The 23,117-nt window shown below is 46.6% G+C and overlaps 1 protein-coding gene across 1 annotated transcript; it reads right to left on the bottom strand.

The window, feature by feature from the left end:
- Positions 1-6,375: 6,375 nt before the first annotated feature.
- On the bottom strand, positions 6,376-22,083 carry Coq10b (coenzyme Q10B). The gene is made up of 5 exons (XM_038315351.1): positions 21,927-22,083; positions 16,209-16,358; positions 14,212-14,404; positions 11,871-11,972; positions 6,376-7,384 (listed from the first exon to the last, which is right to left on the bottom strand). Exons 1-5 carry the CDS (start codon positions 22,034-22,036, stop codon positions 7,217-7,219), a joined length of 723 nt encoding a protein of 240 aa, XP_038171279.1. The 5' UTR covers positions 22,037-22,083; the 3' UTR covers positions 6,376-7,216.
- Between the last annotated feature and the right edge of the window lie 1,034 nt (positions 22,084-23,117).

Here is a 23,117-nt window from a genome sequence, read left to right as displayed (position 1 = left end):
CTTTTGATCTAACAGTCCATCTTGCTGGGGACAAGGGGCAAGAGTATATCCTGATGTACTTCCTGCCTGTGAAGCTCCCACCCACGTGTGATGAAGCACATCTAGTGTGGGGGTACAGCAAACTTGTGTAAGAGACTGAAAAACCTGGGGCTTGTTATCTCCCGTAAACAGCAGCCTCCGGCATTCCAGGAGCCACCTGTCCCTGGGCAGGGGGTTTGCGGGTCAGAGGCGGTTTTGTTTCATGGATCTCTAAGGCGTAGTAATTAAAACTGAAAATGTAACTTTGGCTCTCACAGTGCCCCTTGAATTGTATCCTGACTCAAATCCTTGACTCTGTGATGGGTACCTGTTTAGATTGGGGTCTACTAACCATCAGCATAATGGTAGGAATTACCATTTAGTTCAGGCATCAGTGATGCAAGAGCCAACAGCAATTAGGAGCAGCAGACAGTCCAGATGCACATCTTTAATCCCAGCACTCGGGAGGCAGAGAGAAGCAGATCTCTGGGTTCGAGACCAGCCTGGTCTACAAAGTGAGTTCCAGGACAGACAGGGCTATGCAGGAAATCCTGTCTCCAAAAAAAAAAAAACAAACAAGTAAAACAAACGAAAACCTCCAAAAAACAGAAACACAAAAAAATTAAAGTATCTGAGAGAATTTGGTGCATTAGACCTGCACTTTTACATTTTATTGCTTTTTATTTTGTTTGAGACAGGCCTCACTGTGCAGCTTGGCTGGCTTGGAACTTGCTGGGAGTCTAGGCTGGCCTTGAACTGAGTTCAAGCCTGGCTTAGACTTGCAATTTTATTGATTAGAATTTTTTTTTTTTAAGTCAGAGTTTCATGTGTAGCCGTGGAAGGTCTGGAATTTCATAGGTAGACCAAGCTGGTCTTGAGCTTACAGAAAGCCTCTTCCTCTCAATTATTCATTAGAATTCTTTGACGGGGGTGGGGGGTTAAGAGCACTGCCTGCTCTTTCAAAGGTCCTGAGTTCAATTCCCAGCAACCACATGGTGGCTCACAACCATCTGTAATGAGGTCTGGTGCCCTCTTCTGGCCTGCAAATACACAGACAGAACATTGTATACATAATAAATAAATATTTTAAAAAAATCTTTGACGGGGGCTGGTGACTCGGCTCACTTTTCAGAGTGGAAACCGTGTGTCTGATTCCTATCTCTGCAGAAAACAAGTGTGGCTCAGACCTGTGAACCCAGCACTGAGGAGGCAGAGAGGTAGAATGACCTGGAGTTCAAGGTCGTGCTAATGTAGGTAATGAGTTCCAGGTTAACCTGTGATATAGAATGACCTGTCTTTAAAAAAACAAAACAAGGGCTGGAGAGATGGCTCAGAGGTTAAGAGCACTGACTGCTCTTCCAGAGGACCTGGGTTCAATTCCCACGTGTGGCAGCCCACAACTGTCCGTAACTCCACTCTGGTGCCTTGGCTAGGAACACCCCTAAGACTCCCCCAACATGTGAGTGTTTGGAAATCCAAAAACCCCAGCCAGTGGGTGTGAGAGCTTTGTCCTGGTCTGTCAATTTGTGTCATTTTGTTTTGTCTGCCACTGTCCTGCGTTCTGTGTTTCTTTCTCCGGGAAGCTTTAGCCTCCTAACTCTGGGGTCCGAGTGCTACGTGGACACATTATTGGCACTTGTGCTGTGTGTGAATCAGACATCTCTGATTCACCTGTATCTGTAAGGGACAGGGGTCCCCCTGACCGAACTGGGAGTCGCAGGTCACACCTGTCAGGCAGAGCTCACACATCGCAAGACAGGCCGCCTGAGAGATGGCGTTTGCTTGGGACGTGATGTGCCAGCATCCCAGACTTATTTAAAGATATAATGTGTAATTAACAATACAGATTAATGATTCCCATGTTACAGCCGTCCGGGTTGCAGGATTTTATATGATCAGTCTTCTAGGAAATGGCAGGATTAAAGCTCCCGGCTAGCCAGTGTTTCATAGCAAAGTCCAAGCCTGTTTCTTAAAAACTGTCAACAGCACATCTATGGTCACAAAAACTATAAAGGAGTAGTACTTCTAAAGAAGTCATTCAGAAAAATAAAGTGCTAACTTTATATTCGGTAGAAGGGACGATGGCCATCAGAAAGACCTATAACAGCAGCACTGGTGTGGCCTGCTGTGTAATGACAGACACGAAAGGCTAGATTTGCTGCGGCATACTGTGTATATATATATATATCACATACTGTATTTGTGACTCAACTGTGGTTTAGAATATACTCTATATGGTGATGCAAATTCACGGTTATAAAGGTCTATTCAGATTAACAAAAGCCACAAAAGCTGACTTAGAGATTTACACCTAAATACTTTTTAAAAAATGATTTGTGTGTATATGAGTGCTCTTTTGCACGTCCCTCTGCTTGGCAGAGGGCACTGGGTTCCACTACAGGTGGTTGGCGCCACCGTGTGGTTGCTGGGGATAGAACTCAGGCCTCTGGAAGAGCGACCACTGCTCTCGACCACTGAGCCACCTCTCCAGTGCCCTGGGCACCTAAGGCTTTGCCAAATGGTCAACACCAAGCCTCTAGAGAATTTAAAGAAGTGAGAACATATGTTTGATAAATATGATCAAAAAGTTTTAATTTGACACTAGAAGAGCTTCAATTCAAAATCGTTATTTTTAGGGCTAAACCCACAGAAATGGAGCGTAAAGTCCTAGTCTCATGAGAGCCTCTAACTTGTTGTAGATTAAGGAACACAATAGTCAGCCATCTTACAAGTGATCAAGTTCTTTAATTGGAGCCATGCTAAGTGATGATATAATTAACTACAGGGATAAGCCTTACTCAGTCCCCTGTGTATGTTTTTGAAGTTAAGCTTCAAACAAGTAACTAGAAACAAAGTTATCTATTCAGATATACCTAGGTGTTGCTAACTGGAGGGCGAACCTTTGGTCAGCTCCAGGGTATGCAAAAACATCCATGCATGTGGTGAGCGCTAGACTTTTCTACCCGGGGGAAGCTAAGGAAACACGGAGACTTGTGGACACTAGCCGTCACCTGCTGTATACTCTCACGACAGCTCTTAGCACCCACTAGTCACCTGCTGTATACTCTCACGACAGCTCTCAGCACCCAGGCGGTCATCAAACACTTCAGATGTCTGCAGAATATGGCATTTAAGATGTTTTTAAAAAAGCTTATTAGGGCTGGAGACATGGCTCAGTGGTTAAGAGCACTGTCTGCTCTTCCAAAGGTCCTGAGTTCAATTCCCAGCAACCACATGGTGGCTCACAACCATCTGTAAATGAGGTCTGCTGCCCTCTTCTGGCCTGCAGGAATACACACAGACAGAATATTGTATACATAATAAATAAATAAATATTTAAAAAAAATTAAAAAAGCTTATTATATCAGACACTCTTAGCAATGACTCCACCCGGACTGTAACACTGACCACTGGACAAGATGCCCCAATGCAACATCTGCCGCCAGAACCCTTCCCAGACAGTGGACAGCAGGACGCTGGAGAACTGATTGCCCCCTGCCCCTTGCCTAGAGAGTAAGGCTGGTCTTCCCCACGTTCCTGCCTCCTCCACAGGAAACTCTCAACTTATGGGCCTGGCAGCCAAAGACAGATGCTGTCCTGATACTTCTGCCTCCAACACTATGGAGATCATGGGAGCCCGGGGTGGCTAATTGGGTATGGACTGGTCTCTGGCTTTTGTAATAGATTCGGAAGCTGCTTTGTCTGCACCCAGGTATAGGTTTTCCTTCTTGGATCTCTGATAGTATTGATGGCTAGGCCAGCTATAACTTTGCCAACTTGGCAGCATCAGACAACTAGATATTCCGCAAGGCAATAGCCAGTTTGTTAGTTCATTTTATATGTAAAAAAAAAAAAAAGACCTTGCTTTTTCTCCCCCTCCCCCCTCTCTCTCTTGGTTTTTTTGAAACTTGTTTCACCCAGGCTGACCTCGAACTCAGAGATCCACCTGCCTCTGCCTCCTGAGTGCTGGGATTAAAAGCCTTGCTCTTTCTAAAACTACGAGGTCTCTTGATAAGACCAGCCAGAATCAGTGAGCTTCAGATTCAGCAAGGGACTTTCACAATAGCATGAAGAGCCCTCAGGGAATGTCAACTGCCGACCGCCACATGCACACAAGCACCCAAACACACACGCAAACCACATGCACACAAGCACCCAAACACACACGCAAACCACATGCACACAAGCACCCAAACATACACGCAAACCACATGCACACAAGCACCCAACCACCCACACAAACATATAAAAGGAACAAGAAGAACCCAAACAGACACAGTGGCTCACATCTATTAGCATTTGAAAAGCTGGACAAGAGCCCCAGTCATGAGAGCATCTCCCGTGCCACATAGTGAATTCCAAGACAGCCTGGGCTAACGACACGCCATCAGAACTCAACCAAACACCAAAACTCCAATCAAATGCAAGGCACATAGTCATACGCAGACCACTTTGCTCTGGACACATGCAAGTGGGAAGACCCTGCTTCACTTGTTAAAAGCACAGCTACAGCCACGAGTGGACAGCATGAGCTCCGCATAGCCGGTGCCTGAGAGGACAGGACTTAGCTGAGCACTGAGCAAACCCCCACAGCGCCAAGTGAGGCACCATGACTACATGTTTAGTAGGAAGAGGTGACAAGTCGGGTGGTGGTAGCACACGCCTTTAATCCCAGCACTCGGAAGACAGAGGCAGGTGGATCTCTGTGAGTTCGAGACCAGCCTGGTCTACAAGAGCTTGTTCCAGGACAGGCTCCAAAGCTAGAGAAACCCTGTCTCGAAAGACTGGGGAAAAAAATACAGAATGAGTTTAGTTCAAATTTGTCGGGTTTTTGCTGTTTTGGCAGTGCCGAAGATCAAATTGAGGATAAACATTGCACCCATGAAAGTAATTTCTTTTTGTAAAGATTTATTATGTAGGTGGATCTCTGTGGGTTTGAGGGCAGCCTGGTCTACAAGAGCTAGTTCGACGAGTGTCTCCAAAGCAACACAGAGAAACCCTGTCTCGAAAAAAAGACAAAACAAAACAAAAAAATCCCGAAAGATTTATTATGTATAGTGTTTTAACTGCATGTATGCTTGTAGGCCAGAAGAGGGCACCAGATCTCATTACAAATGGTTGTGAGCCACCATGTGGGTGCTGGGAATTGAACTCATGACCTCTGGAAGAGCAGCCAGTGCTCTTAACCTCTGAGCCATCTCTCCAGCCCCATGAAAGTATTTCTAAGACATGAAATCCTACAGTCCTGTATTTCTGCAGCTATAGCTCTCAACTTGACAGACACCAAATTGTAAGGAGCCACTTATTTGTTTCCTGGCTGCCCAGCAGCTCAGACCCCAAATAAACACACAGGAACTGCTTGGCCTATTAGCTCTTTTTTTTTTTAAATATTTATTTTGTTTTCATTTTTCTGTCCGCATGTATGCCTGCAGGCAAGAAGAGGGTACCAGATTTCATTACAGATGGTTGTGAGCCACCATGTGGTTGCTGGGAATTGAACTCAGGACCTCTGGAAGAACAGTCAGTGCTCTTAACCTCTGAGCCAACTCTCCAGCCCTAGCTCTAACTTTTTATTGGCTAGCTCTTATATCTTAATTTTCTACTAATCTGTGTATTGCCAACCAGGTAAATTTTCGGCATCTGTCTCTGGGGGGGCTACATGGCTTCTCTTTGACTCCACCTTCTTTCTCCCAGCATTCAGTTTAGTTTTCCCCTGCCTACCTATATTCTGCCCCGTGCAGGCCAAAGACAGTTTTTTTATTCATAAAAAGCAACACGTATACAGAAGGACCTCCAATGTCACCTAGTCACCCGGAAAGAGAGGCAGCAGCTGAAGAATTGCTGCCATCTGAATGGCCTATGGGCCTGTCTGTGAGACATTTTCTTGACTGCTTTTCCATGCAGAGGACCAAGCTACTATGGTGGTGTCATCCTGGGCAGGAAGAGTCTGGGAAGAGGCCAGGAGCAGCATTCTTGGCCTGTTTCAGCCCCCACCTCTAGCCCTGTTTCCCCCGGTATACACTGTGACCTGTGACCTGTGGGCTGAACTAAACACACTCCTCACAAGGGCTTCAGCTCATAGTGTTTACAACAGCCACAGGGAAACTAGGCCACCTGTCAGAATACACACTGAAGCTGGGCGATGGTGGCGCACGCCTTTAATCCCAGCACTCGGGAGGCAGAGGCAGGCGGATCTCTGTGAGTTCGAGACCAGCCTGGTCTACAAGAGCTAGCTCCAGGACAGGCTCTAGAAACTACAGGGAAACCCTGTCTCGAAAAACCAAAAAAAAAAAAAAAAAAAAAAAAAAAAAACACTCTGAAGCAATACGAAAACGATTTAAATAATCAAAGTCACTATACAAAAATAAACAAATTAACTTTATTAAGTCATGGCTTCAGTATTTACATTGATTTGTTTAAAAAAATATCAGTTTAGAATATTATTGCAAGTGAATATGCACAATAAATAGAAAATGGGGACGTGCAGGGCTGGGGGTATCGGCTGAGTGACATTATCTGCTGCCTGCAGTGGCAGACCAGATTCTGACACGCAAGCAGCATTTTCAAAGTGCAGGCAAGCACCCAAGGGGAGGCTTCTGATGTCTAGAAAATTAGCTTGGCACTCTGGACCACTCACCAAAAACATAAAAAACAAAACAAAAAGCAAAGCAGCATCTCTGGGAAGCAGCTCCCAACAACCGAGTCATCTCCCGCTATTTGTAAGAACAACTTAAATTTTAACTGAAGCGCTAAGACTTCATTAGCGGTACTTTAAATCAGGGTTTTAACATCAAATAATGATTACTCAAATATCCTAAGCCCTATAGCAGGCCCAAAACAATAAGTTACAAATCTTCTGAACCTATAACTTAAACATGATATGGTTAATGTAACACATTCTGTCTCAGCTAGCCTTTCATGTAAGGGTTAGTTTCACTCTGCGCTCGAGAGAGGGAGGTGGTATCCTAGCAACAGTGATGACACCATTATTACAAAGGCAGAACCTGCAAATGTGCACATGACTCTGAGTTGCACTTGATTGAAGAAATGATTCTATGTACAGCGGGTCCGTACTCAAGGTACACATTTTCAGTGGAGCAGGCTTAACAAATGCTTTCTGACTTCAGAACGACGGTAAAGGGACTTCCTAAAGCGAACAAACGGGTCAAAGGGAGGTGGTGCCGGTTCTTATTTCATTTTAGGTATGGTGGATTTCATGAAGCATTAGCTCCCGAGGTATACTTGTTTCTGGACCGTACAGTTTACACGCTCTTCTCTCAAAGGCTGCTACCATTTGTTTCACAACTTCATCGAAGAACAGTGTAGCAAGCTGGGAATGCAGAAGTGAGCGGAATTCAAAAGAAATCTGTAAGGAAATGTGAGACATTATCTTACACGTATTTGCCAGACTCAGTGACACACCTACAACCCTAGCATTCTGGAGGCTGAGGCAGAAGTACTAGGAATTTAAAACTAGCCTGGCATACACAGCAAGTTCCAGGACAGCCTGAGCTGTAGAAATAAAGGGCTGGGTAAAGCTAGCCAAGGTGTTACAATAATTCCAGTTATTCGGGAGACCCAAGCTCAAGGCTTGCCTGGGCTACAGAAAGGTCTGGGGATGTAGCTGGTGGTAAAGCGCCTGTCCAGCCCTGGGTCTTCTTTCTTCTGCTCTATTTCCACAGGAGCTCAGGCTGCACACCGTCTTTCTAAGAGGGAGCTGTGTGGTCACCTTGGGGGCCCTGGCACCCACTGGCACAGGTCACTTTCATAGCAGTGCCCTACACCAGCTGTCACAGTGAGCCTAAGACCAGGGACCTCACTCTGGGGTGGAGTTTTACTGCCTTCGTCAGAAGATGGAGACAGGGAAGAGCGAAGCTAAATGAAATTTTAAATCATTCACATTCATTTTAGTGTATGTGTACATGTTCACAATTGTGCATGGCGCACAAACAGAGGTTAGAGAACAGCCTTCAGAGTGGATGTTCACAATTGTGCACGGTGTACAAATAGGTTAGAGAACAGCCTTCAGGGTGGATAGTCTCCTCCCACCACATCCCAGGGATGGAACTCAGGCCGTCAATCTTGACTGAATGTGCCTTCACCCTCTGAGTCACCTTGCAGATCCATTTATTATTCTGCTTTAAAGAGCACACGCAGAGGCAGAGGACAATCTGCTAGAGTAAGTTCTCTCTCCACCATGCAGGTCCTGGCTAGCGACTGAACCCAGGTCTGAGCATCTTGCCAACACTCTTCGGATGTCTTATTGACACACCTGGCTGGTTTACATGTGGCCTTCTCCAGAGATGAGAATGGGAAGTGCCTGCTCTGATGGCTGTCATTCCTGTGAGAAGTCACAGTAGGAAGTTGGCGGTGCCTACGTGCACATGTGTGTCACCCACAGAGCAGGCAGACAAGGAGCTGGAACTTTATTAAAACTCTGTTGTTCTGGAAGGACTCAGAATCCTCTGAATTATAATACTTTAACTCCTCTATCAGCTGACTGCAATGTTAGGGAATCAAACCATCCAGTGAGCCACATCCTAGGGCCTAACCTGTTTCCCCTTATACTAGGGCAAGGTCTCAAATCTTCTATTTTGAGATAGGGTCACGAAGCTGTCTAGGCTAAGCTCAAACACATCGAGTGCAGGCATCTGACTCATGATCTTCTTGCCTTAGATGCCTCAGTAGCTGGGACTACAGGCCTACACCATGTCCGCCTCCTAGATTTTTATCCTTAAGTAACTTTTTTTAAAAAATAAGGTTTCTATATGTAGCCTTGGCTGTCCTGGAGCTAGCTATGTAGACCAGGTTAGCCTTAAACTCATAGAGATCAGCCTGCCTCTATCCATTGCTGGAATTAAAGGCAGGCGTCACTACATCAGGCTAAATAACTTTCTTATAATTAAAAACATAAAATAAAAAAAGACAAAAACGAACAAAACAAAACAAAATTCTTTAATCCCAGCACTTGGGAGGCAGAAGCAGGTGGATCTCTGTGAATTCGAGACCAACCTAGACTACAGAATGAGTTGCAGGACAGGCTCCAAAGCTACACAGAGAAATCCTGCCCCGAAAAACAAAAATAAATAAACAGATAAATTACATGTGCTGAGGTGGCCCGGTGGGTAAAAGTACCTGCTGCCAAGCCAGATGACCTCAGTTTTATCCTTAGGACCTGTGGAATATCCCTTTACACTGTGTGAATATATGTCACTGTGATTGGTTTAATAAAAAAGCTGACTGGCCAATAGCTGGGCAGGTAGAGGTTAGGCAGGACTTGCAGACAAAAAGAGATCACAAAGAAGGAGAGGAGACATGGAGAAGATGATCTTGCCGTACAGATAAAAGGTACCAAGCCACGTGGCAGAGTGTAGGTAAGAAATTTGGGTTAATTTAAAATATGAGTTAGAAGCCGGGCGGTGGTGGCGCACGCCTTTAATCCCAGCACTCGGGAGGCAGAGGCAGGCGGATCTCTGTGAGTTCGAGACCAGCCTGGTCTACAAGAGCTAGTTCCAGGACAGGCTCTAAAGCCACAGAGAAACCCTGTCTCGAAAAACCAAAAAAAAAAAAAAAAAAAAAAAAAAAAAAAAAAAAAAAAAAAAAAAAAAAATGAGTTAGCTAGTAACAAGCCTGAGCTATTGGCAGAGCACAATTAATAAAAAGCCTCAGTGTGGTTGTTTGGGAACTGGCTGGGGGTACAGGAAAGTCCACCTGCCAGGACCTGCATGGTGGAGAGGGACACTGACTCCAAGTTGTCCTCGTTCACGTACACAGTAAACGGAATATAATCAAATGACCTTGTATTTGTCAAAAAAACAAAACAAAACAAAACAAAACGAAGGGGGGAAAGTAGCAGAAACAACATAAAGGATTTTCACATGCTCATCACCCCAAACTTTCCTATTTGTCTTATATAACTATTAGCCACAGTACAGCTGTCAAAATCAGGAAACTACCAGTTGCTAGGCAATAAATGCTAAGATCTAAACTGCAGATTGCTCACACTGTCAACTGTCCTATTAATGTCAACTTTTAGATTGACTCCAGGGCCTTATGTATGTGATAATTAGTAATTTTGGGGGAACGACGACAACCGGATTTAACTGTACAGCTTTAGTTGGCCTTTGAGTTGTGATTTTCCTGACTCAGTCTCAACAGTGCTAGAACTACAGGCATGCTCTGGCTCTTATTTTATAATGAAGGTAATCAAGAGCTGAAGAAAAAAGTATCATTTACCCGGAGTTACCACCATTCCTTATGATACACTGCCTGAGTCCCAAGCTCAGAGAAAGCTCATTTCCTAGTAGGAGGGCAGTGAAAAATGGCTTAAACTCACGATGGCAGAAGTGATCTGAACAAGACACTTAGGAGTCTCTAGATTATTAATTTTTATGATCTAGGGTCTCACTATGCAGACTTGGCTGGCTTTGCACTCTCAGCATTGGGACTAATGGTATGCACTACCACACCTGGCAGGAGTTTCCAGATTCTCTTTTGAATTTGATTTCTGCATCTATTACGTAACGTATGACTTTAACTTGGTGGTAATTTTAAGCCTCTAATGGGTTTAAATGTAAATGTCTTTAGTATTAAACAGGGTGAAATGCTAAGTGTTTGGTTTGTTTTCCAGAGCTTGACAATCAGTGTACCCGCCTAGCCTTCAGTTTATAGTTAAAAGAAATCTGTAGCTTTTGAGGTTGGCAGAAAGCTCAATGCGTAAAAGGATCTCAAACACTCAAAGATGTAGGAACATACTGTGTATCTAATGGCTTTTCAACTTCGGAATCTATATTGCCCTAATGTTGAAAATTAAAATACACTTTGCTTCACTAAGAAAGCCATCCTGAAACATGATCGTGACTTCTTTTATTCAAAATACCTATTGGAGCCAGGTAGTGGTGGTGCATGCCTTTAATGCCAGCACTCAGGACGTCTCCGTGAATTTGATCCCTCGTCTACAAAGCAAGTTCTAGGGCAGTTATAGTAAGACCCCCGTCTCAAAAAACACAACACAACAATCAAACAACCAGAAAAGGGTATTATTAGCTCCGAGTGGCAATGTCTGCTGTAATCCTAGCAGCTGCGAGGCCGAGAGGTGATGGTAAAGTTGGGGCCACGCCAAGCTGCTGAGCAAACTGCGGCCCACTATAGTGCTGTATTACTTATGTTTTTTTCCCTTTTCTTCTTTTTTCTTTTTTGACAAAGGGTTTCTCTGTAGCTTTGGAGCCTATCCTGGAACTAGCTCTCGTAGACCAGGCTGGCCTCAAACTCACAGAGATCCGCCTGCCTCTGCCTCTTGAGTGCTGGGATTAAAGGTGTGCGCCACCACCGCCCGGCTATTATTTCTGTTTTAATAAAAAAAGCTTGCCTGAAGATCAGAGGGCAAAGCAGCCACACTAGTCAGCCATAGAGGCCAGGCGGTGGTGGTGCACACCTTTAATCCCAGCACTAGAGAGAAGTATAAGACAGGAGGAGACAGGTGTCAGGTCAGTCTCAGTCTGAGGATTTGTAGAAGCAGGATCACCCATTTCTGTCTGAGGTAGAGGTAAGAGCCAGTGGCTGGCCACTTTGTTTTTCTGAACTTCATCTTGAACCCCAGTATCTGCCTCTGGATTTTTATTATCCATGCTACAGTCCAGCCCAGGTTACAAAGTAAAACTGTGCCTCAAACAATGCATAAATTGGGGCTGGCAAGACAGCTTGATGGCACTTAACACCAAGCCCGGTGATTGGAGTTTAATTCCCAGGACCCACAAGACAGGAGGATAGAAGAGACCCCTGAAAGCTCTCTCCAGCCTCTCCCTGGGTACTGTGCTGCACACACTGAAACAAGAACTTTATAACAGACTTACTGAAAAATCCAAGGTACAAGTTCTCGGATAGCCAGGAAGACCTGGGCTAAAACGCCAAATCGTCTCCAAATGATTGAAGAGTTTCCCATCGGTACAAGATGCCTGAAACAGAACAGAGAGAAAATAAACACCTTTCTAGGAGCAGAGTCTACATGACTGGGGCTCATTCCCTTTCATAGGAGCAAGAGTCTACCATGACTGGGGCTCATTCCCTTGAGAAATAATTATTTTTATCAGCTCAGAATACAAGAGATGAAGATGAGCAGTAGCTTGGAACAAGGAAGTCATTTTCTCTTCCCGTGACTCCGGACTGCCAGCTGTTCTCTGGCTACTCGGCTCTATTGCATTGCACTTCTTTGCCAACAAATCAGTCTGTGGGGCGTGTAACTGCTCACGTGTGTGGACCACAGTGTCTTCCTCAGTCACTAGCCGTCTTTCTGAGCCTGGGTCTCTGTGATGTAGAATCACTTCAGAGACCAATCTCTTGTGTCTATAGAGTACTATGATGGGAAGGCCCACGCTAGATGTGGGCAGCATGACTCCCACAACTGGTGCCCTGGACTGAAGAAGCACGAGCATCCACCGCCCTGACTCCTGACTGAAGATGCAGGGTGACGAGCGGGCCAAAGCTTCGGCCCCCATGATCTCACCAGCTGCCGTGTTTTCTCTACTATAATGAAAGGCTCACTTGAACTGTGAGCCAGCATAGACCCTGCTTCCTTATGCGGCTTCATGTCAGCTGCTTGGTCACAGCAGCAAGTGTGTAAAACAGCCTCCCTGAACCTGGCACATCCATCTTGCTAGGCTGGCTGATCAATGAGCTTCAGAGACCCAGCTGCCTCTGCCCTCCAGGACTGGGGTCCCAGCCCATGCACCACTCCAGTGCTGGGGAGCCACACTCAGGGCCTTAAGCAAGCGCGCAGTAAGTACTTTCCCAAATGGGCAATCCCCCAGCCCCGAGGGGTGCAGTCCCCCAGCCCCCAGGAATGATTTTTTAAAGAACCCCATTTCCAGTTCTGCTATTTACAGGCAACCCTGTACAAGTTAAATACTACATATTTCTTTTCTTTTCTTTTTCGAGACAGGGTTTCTCTGTACCTTTGGAGCCTGTCCTAGAACTCACTCTGTAGACCAGGCTGGCCTCAAACTCACAGAGATCCACCTGCCTCTGCCTCCCGAGTGCTGGGATTAAAGGCGTGCGCCACCACCGCCCAGCTTTACACCACATTTCTTTTTTCTTTTTTTAAATATTTATTTATTATGTATACAATATTCTGTCTGTGTGTATGCCTGCAGGCCAGAAGAGGGCACCAGACTCCATTACAGATGGTTGTGAGCCACCATGTGGTTGCTGGGAATTGAACTCAGGACCTTCGGAAGAGCAGGCAATGCTCTTAACCTCTGAGCCCTCTCTCCAGCCCCCTACACTGCATTTAAGTTGTAAAATAACATACTTTATACGTTCCCTTGAAACAGCCAATAAGTTCCTAAGGTATCTGGTCCATATTTCTAGGACGAATTGGCTTGTCTGCCTCCATGACTGTGTAGGGCATGCACACCCCGTACCCACGGAAGTCAGAAGAGGGACCAGACTCCAGCTGCAAGCCATCATGTTGGTGCTTGGAACTGAACCAAGTCCTCTGAAAGAGCAGCTGAATCCCTGAACCATCTGGCTGCTCCACGCTTCTCTCAGCTTCCTGGAACCTCTCACTCTCTTACCACTTCTCCCCAAACTTCAAGAACAAGTGTGCCTGGGGTGGTGGTGGTGCACGCCTTTAATGCCAGCACTCGGGAGCAGAGGCAGGCAGAGCTCTGTGAGTTCGAGGCCAGCCTGATCTGAATTCTAGGATAGCCAGAGCTGTTACACAGAGAAATCCTGTCTCAGGAGGTAAAGAAAAGTGTGTGCACCTTAAACAGTCTGATCTTTTTCCAGTGGTAAAGTAATATGCTGAATATAGTAAATGTATCAATTTTTCTTTCCCTTCTTTCTTTCTTTTTTTTTAGAGACAGGCTCACTTTGCAGCCCAGGTAGCCTCAAATTCATAGTCCACTTGCCATCACCTTCACTGTCAGGACGGCAGCGTGTGCTACCATACCCTATCTTAAGAGTGCAAAGATGAAGATGTCTCTCGCTTCTGCAGTTGAGTAGTCTATAGAAGGGAAGCTCAAGCTCCCACCTGGAAGGATGATGCTGACGCTGTGCAAATGAACAGTCAGGACACAACAAACAGCTCCCCTCCGCTTACTAAAGGATCTTTTAAGCTATTACATGTGATTTAACTCATTTAGTATAATAAACATCTAGGGCATATTAAAAGAAAACCAAACACAACAAACTTACCTTTACTAAGTGTGGTTTGACCAAGGTTACGATTGATGTGTATCGCTCCAAAACAGGTGGAAACCCAATTTCTAATCGAGTTTTACAATAGCCAGCTCTCCTAGATAGTATGTCTGATTTTTTACACCAAGGAACGAAATGCTTATAATCTTCCATTCCTGCTACCACGTCATACATTTCTTGCATTGAGTATCTTAAAAAGAGAGATAAAGAATATTAACAACTGAGTCCATGAGATATGAGCTTTAAACAGAATATAAACAAACATTCCTAAGTCACTTGGCACACACGAGCCACAGGACGGAACAGGAAATAAAGGACCGCAAACACACACGGAGGTCACAGTGACTGCAGTGACTGAACACCAATGTCCCCACGGACTTGAGTGCTTGGTCATCAAGGAGTGGCACCCTCTGAGAGGGATCAGAACCATACGGAGGTAAGGTGCCTTGTTAAAGTAGGTGTGACCTTACTGGAGGAAGGGTGTCACTGGGGTAGGCTTTGAGGTTTCAGAAGCCCATGGTAGGCACGGGCTCTCTCTACCTGCAGACTGGGATGTAGCTCTCAGCCACCTCTTCAGCACCATGCCTGCCACGCCTGCTGCCATGATGATGATAATGGACTAATAACCCTCTGAAACTGTAAGCTGCCCCCCCCCATTAAACGCTTTCTTTTTTTTTTTTTTAATATTTATTTATTTTATTATGTAAACAATATTCTGTCTGTGTGTATGCCTGCAGGCCAGAAGAGGCACCAGACCCCTCCCTTTACAGATGGTTGTGAGCCACCATGTGGTTGCTGGGAATTGAACTCAGGACCTTTGGAAGAGCAGGCAATGCTCTTAACCTCTGAGCCATCTCTCCAGCCCCAAACGCTTTCTTTTTTAAGAGCTGCCTTGGCCACAGCAACAGGACACTGACTAAGAAAATGACCAAAACCAAAAATGAAACTCTTTGAATATATGTAAAAGGGAACCTGGCTGAGAACCAGATAGTTACTATTCTTGCTCGTAGAGGCAAGAGAAGCATGGGGCACGTGCCTACACGTGCCTGCAGTCCTAACACTCAAGAGGCTCTGGGAGGAGGATTGCCAAGAGTTCAAGCACAGTGAGCTATATAGCAAGTACCTGGCCAGTCAATGCTACAGAGTGAGACCCTGTCTCAAAACCCAAATGAATAAATAAATAGATCCTGGACACAGTTAAAATATAACCCACCATAAAATCATAATTAATCATAAATTACAAAAGGATATTTTGGGCGGAGTGGGGGTGGCGCACCTTTACTAACCACAGTACTCAGAAGGCAGAGGCCGGCAGATCTAGTTCGAGGCCAGCCAGGGCTGCACAGAGAAACCATGTCTTGAAATTCATCGCCAAAGGAAGGAGGCATTTTTGGAGACAGGGTTTCTAACAGCCCTAACTGTCCTGGAACTAGCTCTGTATACCAGGTTGGCCTCGAACTCACCGAGATTCGCCTTCCTCTGCAACCCAAGTGCTGGTAAAGGCATGCGCCACCTGGCATCATCATATTTTATTTTTTTTTAAATATTTGTTTATTTATTATGTATACAATATTCTGTCTGTGTGTATGCCTGCAGGCCAGAAGAGGGCACCAGACCCCTTTACAGATGGTTGTAAGTCACCATGTGGTTGCTGGGAATTGAACTCAGGACCTTTAGAAGAGCAGGCAATGCTCTTAACCTCTGAGCCATCTCTCCAGCCCATCATATTTTAATTAATCTTTATAATCATGAAAGAATAACAAACAAAAATGAAGTAAATTATTTCCTTTAAATGTTAACGTTAATTATAATCCTATACAGTTAATATAATATTACAGTCTTTCAACAATATGTATAAATCAGCCAGGGTTGTAGACAGGTTAACCTAAAAAAAGCAGTTTGATCTATAGGAAGAAAATCCTGAGAGGAAAGCAGCATGCCACTCCATAGAAAGTAAAAGTATGCTTTTAATAACATTACTATTCTATACAAACCCGATAATCCTTCTCTCTGAATACTCTTTCCGTTTATTTACTAGAGGCGCAGTGATCTTGAAGAATGTTCTTGCGTAGATCTCTTTAGGCACAACGGAGGCATGTGGTGGTAGCGCTCTGTTCATCAGTATACCACAGGAAGCTAAGTGTCTAAAAACAACGGATAACAGCTAGGGTAAAAATTAAACACAAATTATACAGGCTTTGTACAAAGCAATCATATTCAGAAGAGTTTGCAACCTTAGTGCTGAAAACACAGGCACAGATTCAGAAAGATAAGCCAAGTGCACAGAGAAAACAAAAACGAGCTGGAGCAATGGCTCGGCGGAAAAAAGCAGTGGCTGCTCTTCCGGAGGACCCAGGTTCAATTCCTAGCACCCACATGGCAGGTCAAGACTGTAACTCCAGTTCTAGGTGATCTGACACTCACACAGACTTACATGCAAGCAAAACACCAATGCACATGAAATATAAACAGATGAAAACAAAAACCTCAAATTAGAGCAACAGTTGACAGTGTGGTTAGAAGCTTCTGGCACCAAAGCTCTCTTCTCTGGAGCTGGCTCTCAGCTGTTACTATGGATCACAACACAGTCTGCCACAGGCTGGCTCGGATGTTCTCCATCCAGTACTCAGTTCACCTCAGACATCCGAGTTGGTTCCCGGGTCTCACCGAGCTGGCCGGATTCCTGGCCATACCAATGAGCCCTGAGAGCAGGCCGGAGTCTCGGACCTGGAATCTGGCGTTAGAACTGCTACTCCTGACCTCACCATTTATCTCAGTACGGTCCTGTTACAAAGGGATGGCTGTCTGAGGGGAGTCTACGTGCAGACTCCAGCTAGGCCCTCTTCACCTTCTTAAACCATGTCTTTATATGCGTGCCGTCTGCATGTTCACCCGCGTCCAGAAGAGGGCATCAGAATCCATGATAGATGGCTGTGAGCCACCAATCACTGTGTGGTGGCTGGGAAGGGAACTCAGGACCCCTAGGAGAGTAGTCAATGATCTGAACCACGGAACCATCTCCCCAGCCCTGTTCAGCTTTATCTAACAAGCTGACTGAATAGCTATTTTACACTATCCCCGCCATTACTAGTCCACACACACACAAGCTCTGATTCGGTCTTGACTGTTTATCACTACAGAGTGCCACAGTGAACGGCATATGAGCCTCACAGAGATGACACCGTAGCTAAGTTCCTTCTCCCCACAACCCACCCCCGCCAGATACGGACGCATGACTAAAATTAAAACTCTTCAAAAATCTGTGTGGGCTGGAGAGATGGCTCGTCCCTTAAGAGTGCAAACTGTTCCTGCAGAGACCTGAGTTCAGTTTCCAGAACCCAAACAGGGTAGCTCACAACAATCACTAACTCTAGCTGTAGGGGATCAGAACGCTCTCTGGACTCTGAGAGCGCCTACATCCATGTGTGCATACCCACCCACCCACACACACACACACCCACACACACATACACCCACCCACCCACCCACCCACACACACACAAATATACACAAAGTTAAAAAGAAAAGAAAACAGTGTCAGGGAACCAGAAAAATACTCAGCGGGTAAAGGTTCAGCAAGTAACTCAACAGCCTGACAATCCCAAAACCCTAAAGGCAAAGGGAGAGAGTCAACTCCACCACACTGCCCTCTGACCCCACACACTGCCCTCTGACCCCACACACTCACCAGACATCACAGACGCAAGCACAGAGTACCACGTAGTTGTTTAGAGTGCTAAAAACAAATGGGTGTGCAGTTGTGACCAAATCTTCAGATAAGGTGTACCCGGAAACCTGGGAACTGTTTTAGTGGACATGTAATAGTAGGGCTGTGCTTAGTGCACACTCAGTGGTTAAGGCAAGATCTTGAGTTCAAGGCCAGTCTGGGAAACTTAGTAAAAGTCTGTCTCAACATAAAAATGTCTGAGGGCTATAGCTCAATGGTAAAATATATGTACTTATGAATAGAGAAACACACTCACTTATATGTAAATAGTGTAACTAAATGGGGCGGAGATTCCAGGCAGAGAGTTGAACAATATCCCGAAACTGAAAGACAGCCTGGCACAGCAGAACACGCCTGCAAAACCAGCACTCTGGGAGAGAGAGGCAGGAGGATAAGCAAGAGTTCAAAGACAGCCTGGTTTTCTACACAGTGAATTCCAGGAGGCCAGACACAGGCGGACTCTGTTTAGCCAACTAACAAGCACCCAGGCTCATGGGCAGACACTTCGTAATTCCACCACTAGGGAGGATCAAGGACTTAAAGCCATTCCAAGGCTACAGAGTTTGAGGTCAGCCGTGACGACTTGCGAGTCTGTCTCAGACTAAACACACTTAGAAGAGACCAACGCTGTAGGGGCAGTATAACAGGCCAGGAGGACAGTATAACAAATACTGCGGGCTGAAGAGACGGCCCAGTGGGTCAAGCTCATGCCATGAAAACATGAGGAGCTCAGTTCTCAAGAATCCACATATAAGTCAGATGCAGACAGCACGCTGTTCCTCCACACTTAAAGAGAAGCCCCGGGAGCTCGCTCTCTCTCTCTCTCTCTCTCTCTCACATACACACACACACATAGCAAAGCAGGAAACTACCTGTTTGCAAGAAATAGAGAAATCAAGCCGGAACTGAGCTGGGAGCTTCCTCTCTCTCACGGCAAACTTCCACAGTCCAGAAGGTACTACGGCAGGCAGCTATAGATCAAGTCCTTAGTAGTATTACCCAGGCTAAGTCGGTATCAGCGTAGCAGGCAGGCTGAGCTCAATGGTGTAATACTGGCATGACGACTACACAGGAAAGGGACTGTTTTCCTGACTGGATTTGAGGCCTGCGCCCCAGGAAGACATTCATGCCTGTCCTGTGAATCTGGGAGGTGGGTCACAGCCTTAGCATGGAGCCTGTTATGTTGTTTTGCTAAATGGACATGTTGTCAAACTGTTTTCTAAACACAACATTTACACCCCTAACCAACTGCTACGTTCAGCCTGTCAGACACGTTTCTTTTCCCAAGTGGATGGAAGTATATGCAGAAACTCAGAGCAGTTAAAGCACTGAGACTAAGGGACTGTTGGATACTCAGCCCTAAATGCGACCTCTGTATCACCTGCTCCAAAGCTCAGGGAACACAGCAACAGAATGGGCAGTAAAGAACGTAAAAACTGAAGGACAGAGAGGGACACTACAAAACAGTGTCCTCTGGACAGGACAGAGCTGTTACACTCATGAATGTCCTGTGGCTGTGTCTGCCGACCACCACCTCCCAGTGCCGAGATTAAAGGCATGCAGCATCATATCCAGCTTCTTTTATATGGGGGGAGGTCACAGAAATGACTCAGCAAGTAAAGGTACTTATCACCAAGCCTGGTGACCTGAGTTGCTCCCAGTGACCCACGGTGAGAGAACTGGCTCCCTAAAGTTGTCCTGTGACTTCTCCAGGTACACACACCATACTGCAACACAATGTGTACCCACACTAACACACACACCATACTGCAACAAAATGTGTACCCACACTAACACACACACCCTACTGCAACAAATGTGTACCCACACTAACACACACACCATACTCCAACACAATGTGTACCCACACTAATGCACACAGTAATTAATAAAAAGTTGACAAAGCCGTGGCACACACCCTCAATTCCAGCATTCAGGGGCAGAGGCAGTTGGATCTTTGTGAGTTCAAGGCCAGCCTGACCTACAAAATTGAGTTCCGGGACAGCCAGAGCTGCATAGTGAGACCCTGTCTCAATAAATACATAAATAAAATTTTGATAATGAAAACTTACAAAAATAACTTAAAACATGTATCAAATTAGTGTATGGACAAAAAAAGAGAACCAAAACCAACAACAACAACAAAGAGAACAAAAAAAAAACCAGTATGCAAAATGCCTAGTTGTTTATTTTCTCTACATGGTCCTGACTAGCATGGAACTCCTATGTACACCAGGCTGGCCCTGAACTAGCAGAGGTCCACCTGCCTCTGCCTCTTTCCTTGTGTTACTTTTGTTTCTGAGACAGAGACTCACTCTGTGTAGACCAGGTTAGGCTGGAGCTTGAAATCCAGCGTGTGTGTTTAAAACAATGAACAGATCTCCTGACCAGTGTGCCTGCCTTGGTTACAGTGTCCTGGACCACACATCTGTTTTCACACCCTGCTAAGGGCTGGGGATATAGAGGTAGAGCTGGCTAACATGTTCACGGCCCCAGGACTGGCTCTAGCTCCTCTCCCATTCACCTGACCCAAGAGGCTAGAATTGCAAGATGGAGAGCCAAACAATTAGCTGCTTACACAATTAAACCAATAAATGAATACTGAAACTCATGGCAAACACACGTTTTATCACTGATATTCCAAAGCGACTCTTTCAAATAACCTATTATAATAAAAGGCAGAACACAAGCTGATGTATTCTCAAGTCATTTTTGTTGCCTTTTTTATTGTTTTTGTTTTTGAGATTCAGTCTCTTATTTTCTAGGCTGATCTGGACTTCCTGAGCAGGAATCTCAGACCACAGGGAGCAAACGGGCCCCTAATAAGTAATATAAGCAGATCTCAAGTATGAAGAGATTACATCCTGCTCCGAAAGCTACCTGTTGAGGATAAGCTATCTGATTTCACTTTAGTTTGGAGGTGGAGCATTGGTCTTTTTGTTTTGTAATTTTTTTCCCCCAAGACAGGGTCTCTCTGTGTAACTGCTCTAGCTGTCCTGGAACTCATACTGTAGACCAGGATGGTCTTGAACTCACAGAGATCCGCCTGCCTCTGCCTCCCGGGTGCTGGGAGCGCCACCATCGCCAGGCAGTTTTTTGAGGCAGGATCTTACCCTGTAGCTCTGGCTGATCTGGAACTAGCCAGCAAGGCAGACCAGGGTGGCCTCAAGCCGTAGGCCCTGCCTCTTTGTTGCTATTTTAAAGTCTTCATTCAACTTCAAAGTCCTGGAGCTCAGCAAGATTTGTGCTTCTCCTCTGTAACGTACACACTTACGATCCATTTCAAATACTAATTTTGCTTTGTGGCCTTGTGCTGGGTCTCACTCTGTAGCTTAAGCTGGCCTCGAACTCACAGCGATCCTCCTACCTTCGCTTCACGGCCAGGATTACAAGTTTGAGCCACCACGCCCAGCGAATTTTAATTCTTGAGACTAGTATTACACTATCGTTCGTAACAGAAAACTGCGTGCCGAACTTACACTACCCTTCACGTCTCACATTCATCTCCACCCTCAAGCCCCTTAAAGGGGCCAACCAGGAAACCTGGAGGCCGAGCCATCTTCAAGGTTACAGAACCTCAGAGCGCAGTGAAAAACAAGACAAAGCACAACAGGTCCTCTGTGTCTGCTGCGTTTCGTTCTGCCAGGGCCGAGTGGCCGGGGTCAAAGAACTCGGCGGCGAGTGAGACAGCGTCTGCCGGGCGGTTCACCGCCAGGACACGCACTCCCACGGCCCCGGGAGCCGGCCGCCGCGGGCCATCGCTTGTCAGGAGACCGGAAGGGCGGGAGCGGGCGGCCGAGCACCCACTCGGCCTCTCCCACGGCCGCCTCGTCGCTGACTCACCCCGAAAACACGAGATACACGCGGGCCGGCCGTCTCCGGGCACCGCCGGAGCCCCGCGCCCAGCCTACGGTCAGCGCCCCGGCCACAGCCCCGCCCCGCGCCAGCCGGCCGCCCGCCCGCCCGGAAAACCTCGGCTCGCTACCTGACGTTGCGCGCAGGTCCCCGCGCCGGGGCTTCCGCCACGGTGGTCGACTTCGGACGGCACCCCGACGCCACCCTGGCCAGAGCCCTCTGACCGGTCCGAGCTGCCATGATCGCCTGGCTGAAGCCGGTAGGCGACGCCGGTACCGGGGCCCGAGGCACCGCCCTCCGGCCGGCCCAGCGGGAGGGCTTCTGCGCCTCTCAGCCAATCCGCAGGCCCGCTGGGCAATGGGACACGCCCCTTTTGCGCGTTTTCCCGCCCCCGCCCCATGACGCCAGGCTGACGCCAGACTGACGCACGCGCCCGCCGACCAATCAGAGGGGCGCGAGTCGCCGGGGACACGCGCCGCCCCTGCCACGCGCCTGCGCATTTATGTAATCTGCGTGGCGCCCTCCTCCTGAGTTTGCCCGTGGTCCGGGCTGTAGTCTGGAGCGGGGAGAGAGAGCTCCGGAGCCGGTGTGTTATGTAACCTACCCCCTCCGTCCTTCCCCCGTGCTGAGCCCGGCACGTTCTCGCGCCTGCCGCCAAGCCTGGGGTTGTTCCGGGTCACGCTGTCCTTTCGGGACCAGGCCGTTCTAGCTGCCTTTTTTGCAACGTTGGAAAAAAAAATGTATTTATGAGGGACCACACTTGCCAAGCGCGTGTGTGGAGATCAGAGTGCATTCTCTTTCCATGTGGGTCCGAGGGAGAGAACTCACGTACCAGGCTTGCACAGCGAGTGTTTTTAACCGCTTAGCTTCTTGCTGCTTCTATATAATTTAAAATGTTTATTTATGTTTTATCACTTTCTGAGAGAGAGTGTGTTTGGGACTGCTGTGTGGGATGTGTCCGGCACATGGAGGTCAGAGGACAGATTTGCGGAGTCCCTTTTCTCCTTCCGTCTTCGTGTGGGTTCTGGGGAAACAATTCGGTTAATAGAGTTTTGAGGAATAAGTGAGATTGTTACACATAGGCAACGAATATTTTTGAAGAACTTACAAGCTGCTGGAGAAGGGAATGAGTCTGTCTCTTCAGACAGCTTATATTCCAAAGCAGAAGAGGGATGTTAATATATAATACAATATCAGATCGTGTAGCATTAAAAAAAAAATAAAATAGGAAGTAGGGCATAATGGCACATGCCTGTAATCCTGGCACTGGAGAGACCGAAAGAAAAGGCACTCCGGGCTGGATTGAACTACTCGGTGAGTG

This window comes from Arvicola amphibius, chromosome 18, assembly GCF_903992535.2.
Source record: "Arvicola amphibius chromosome 18, mArvAmp1.2, whole genome shotgun sequence".
NCBI lineage: Eukaryota > Metazoa > Chordata > Mammalia > Rodentia > Cricetidae > Arvicola > Arvicola amphibius.
Note: the sequence above shows the minus strand (reverse complement) of the source record. Positions and strands in the feature narration are given on the sequence as shown.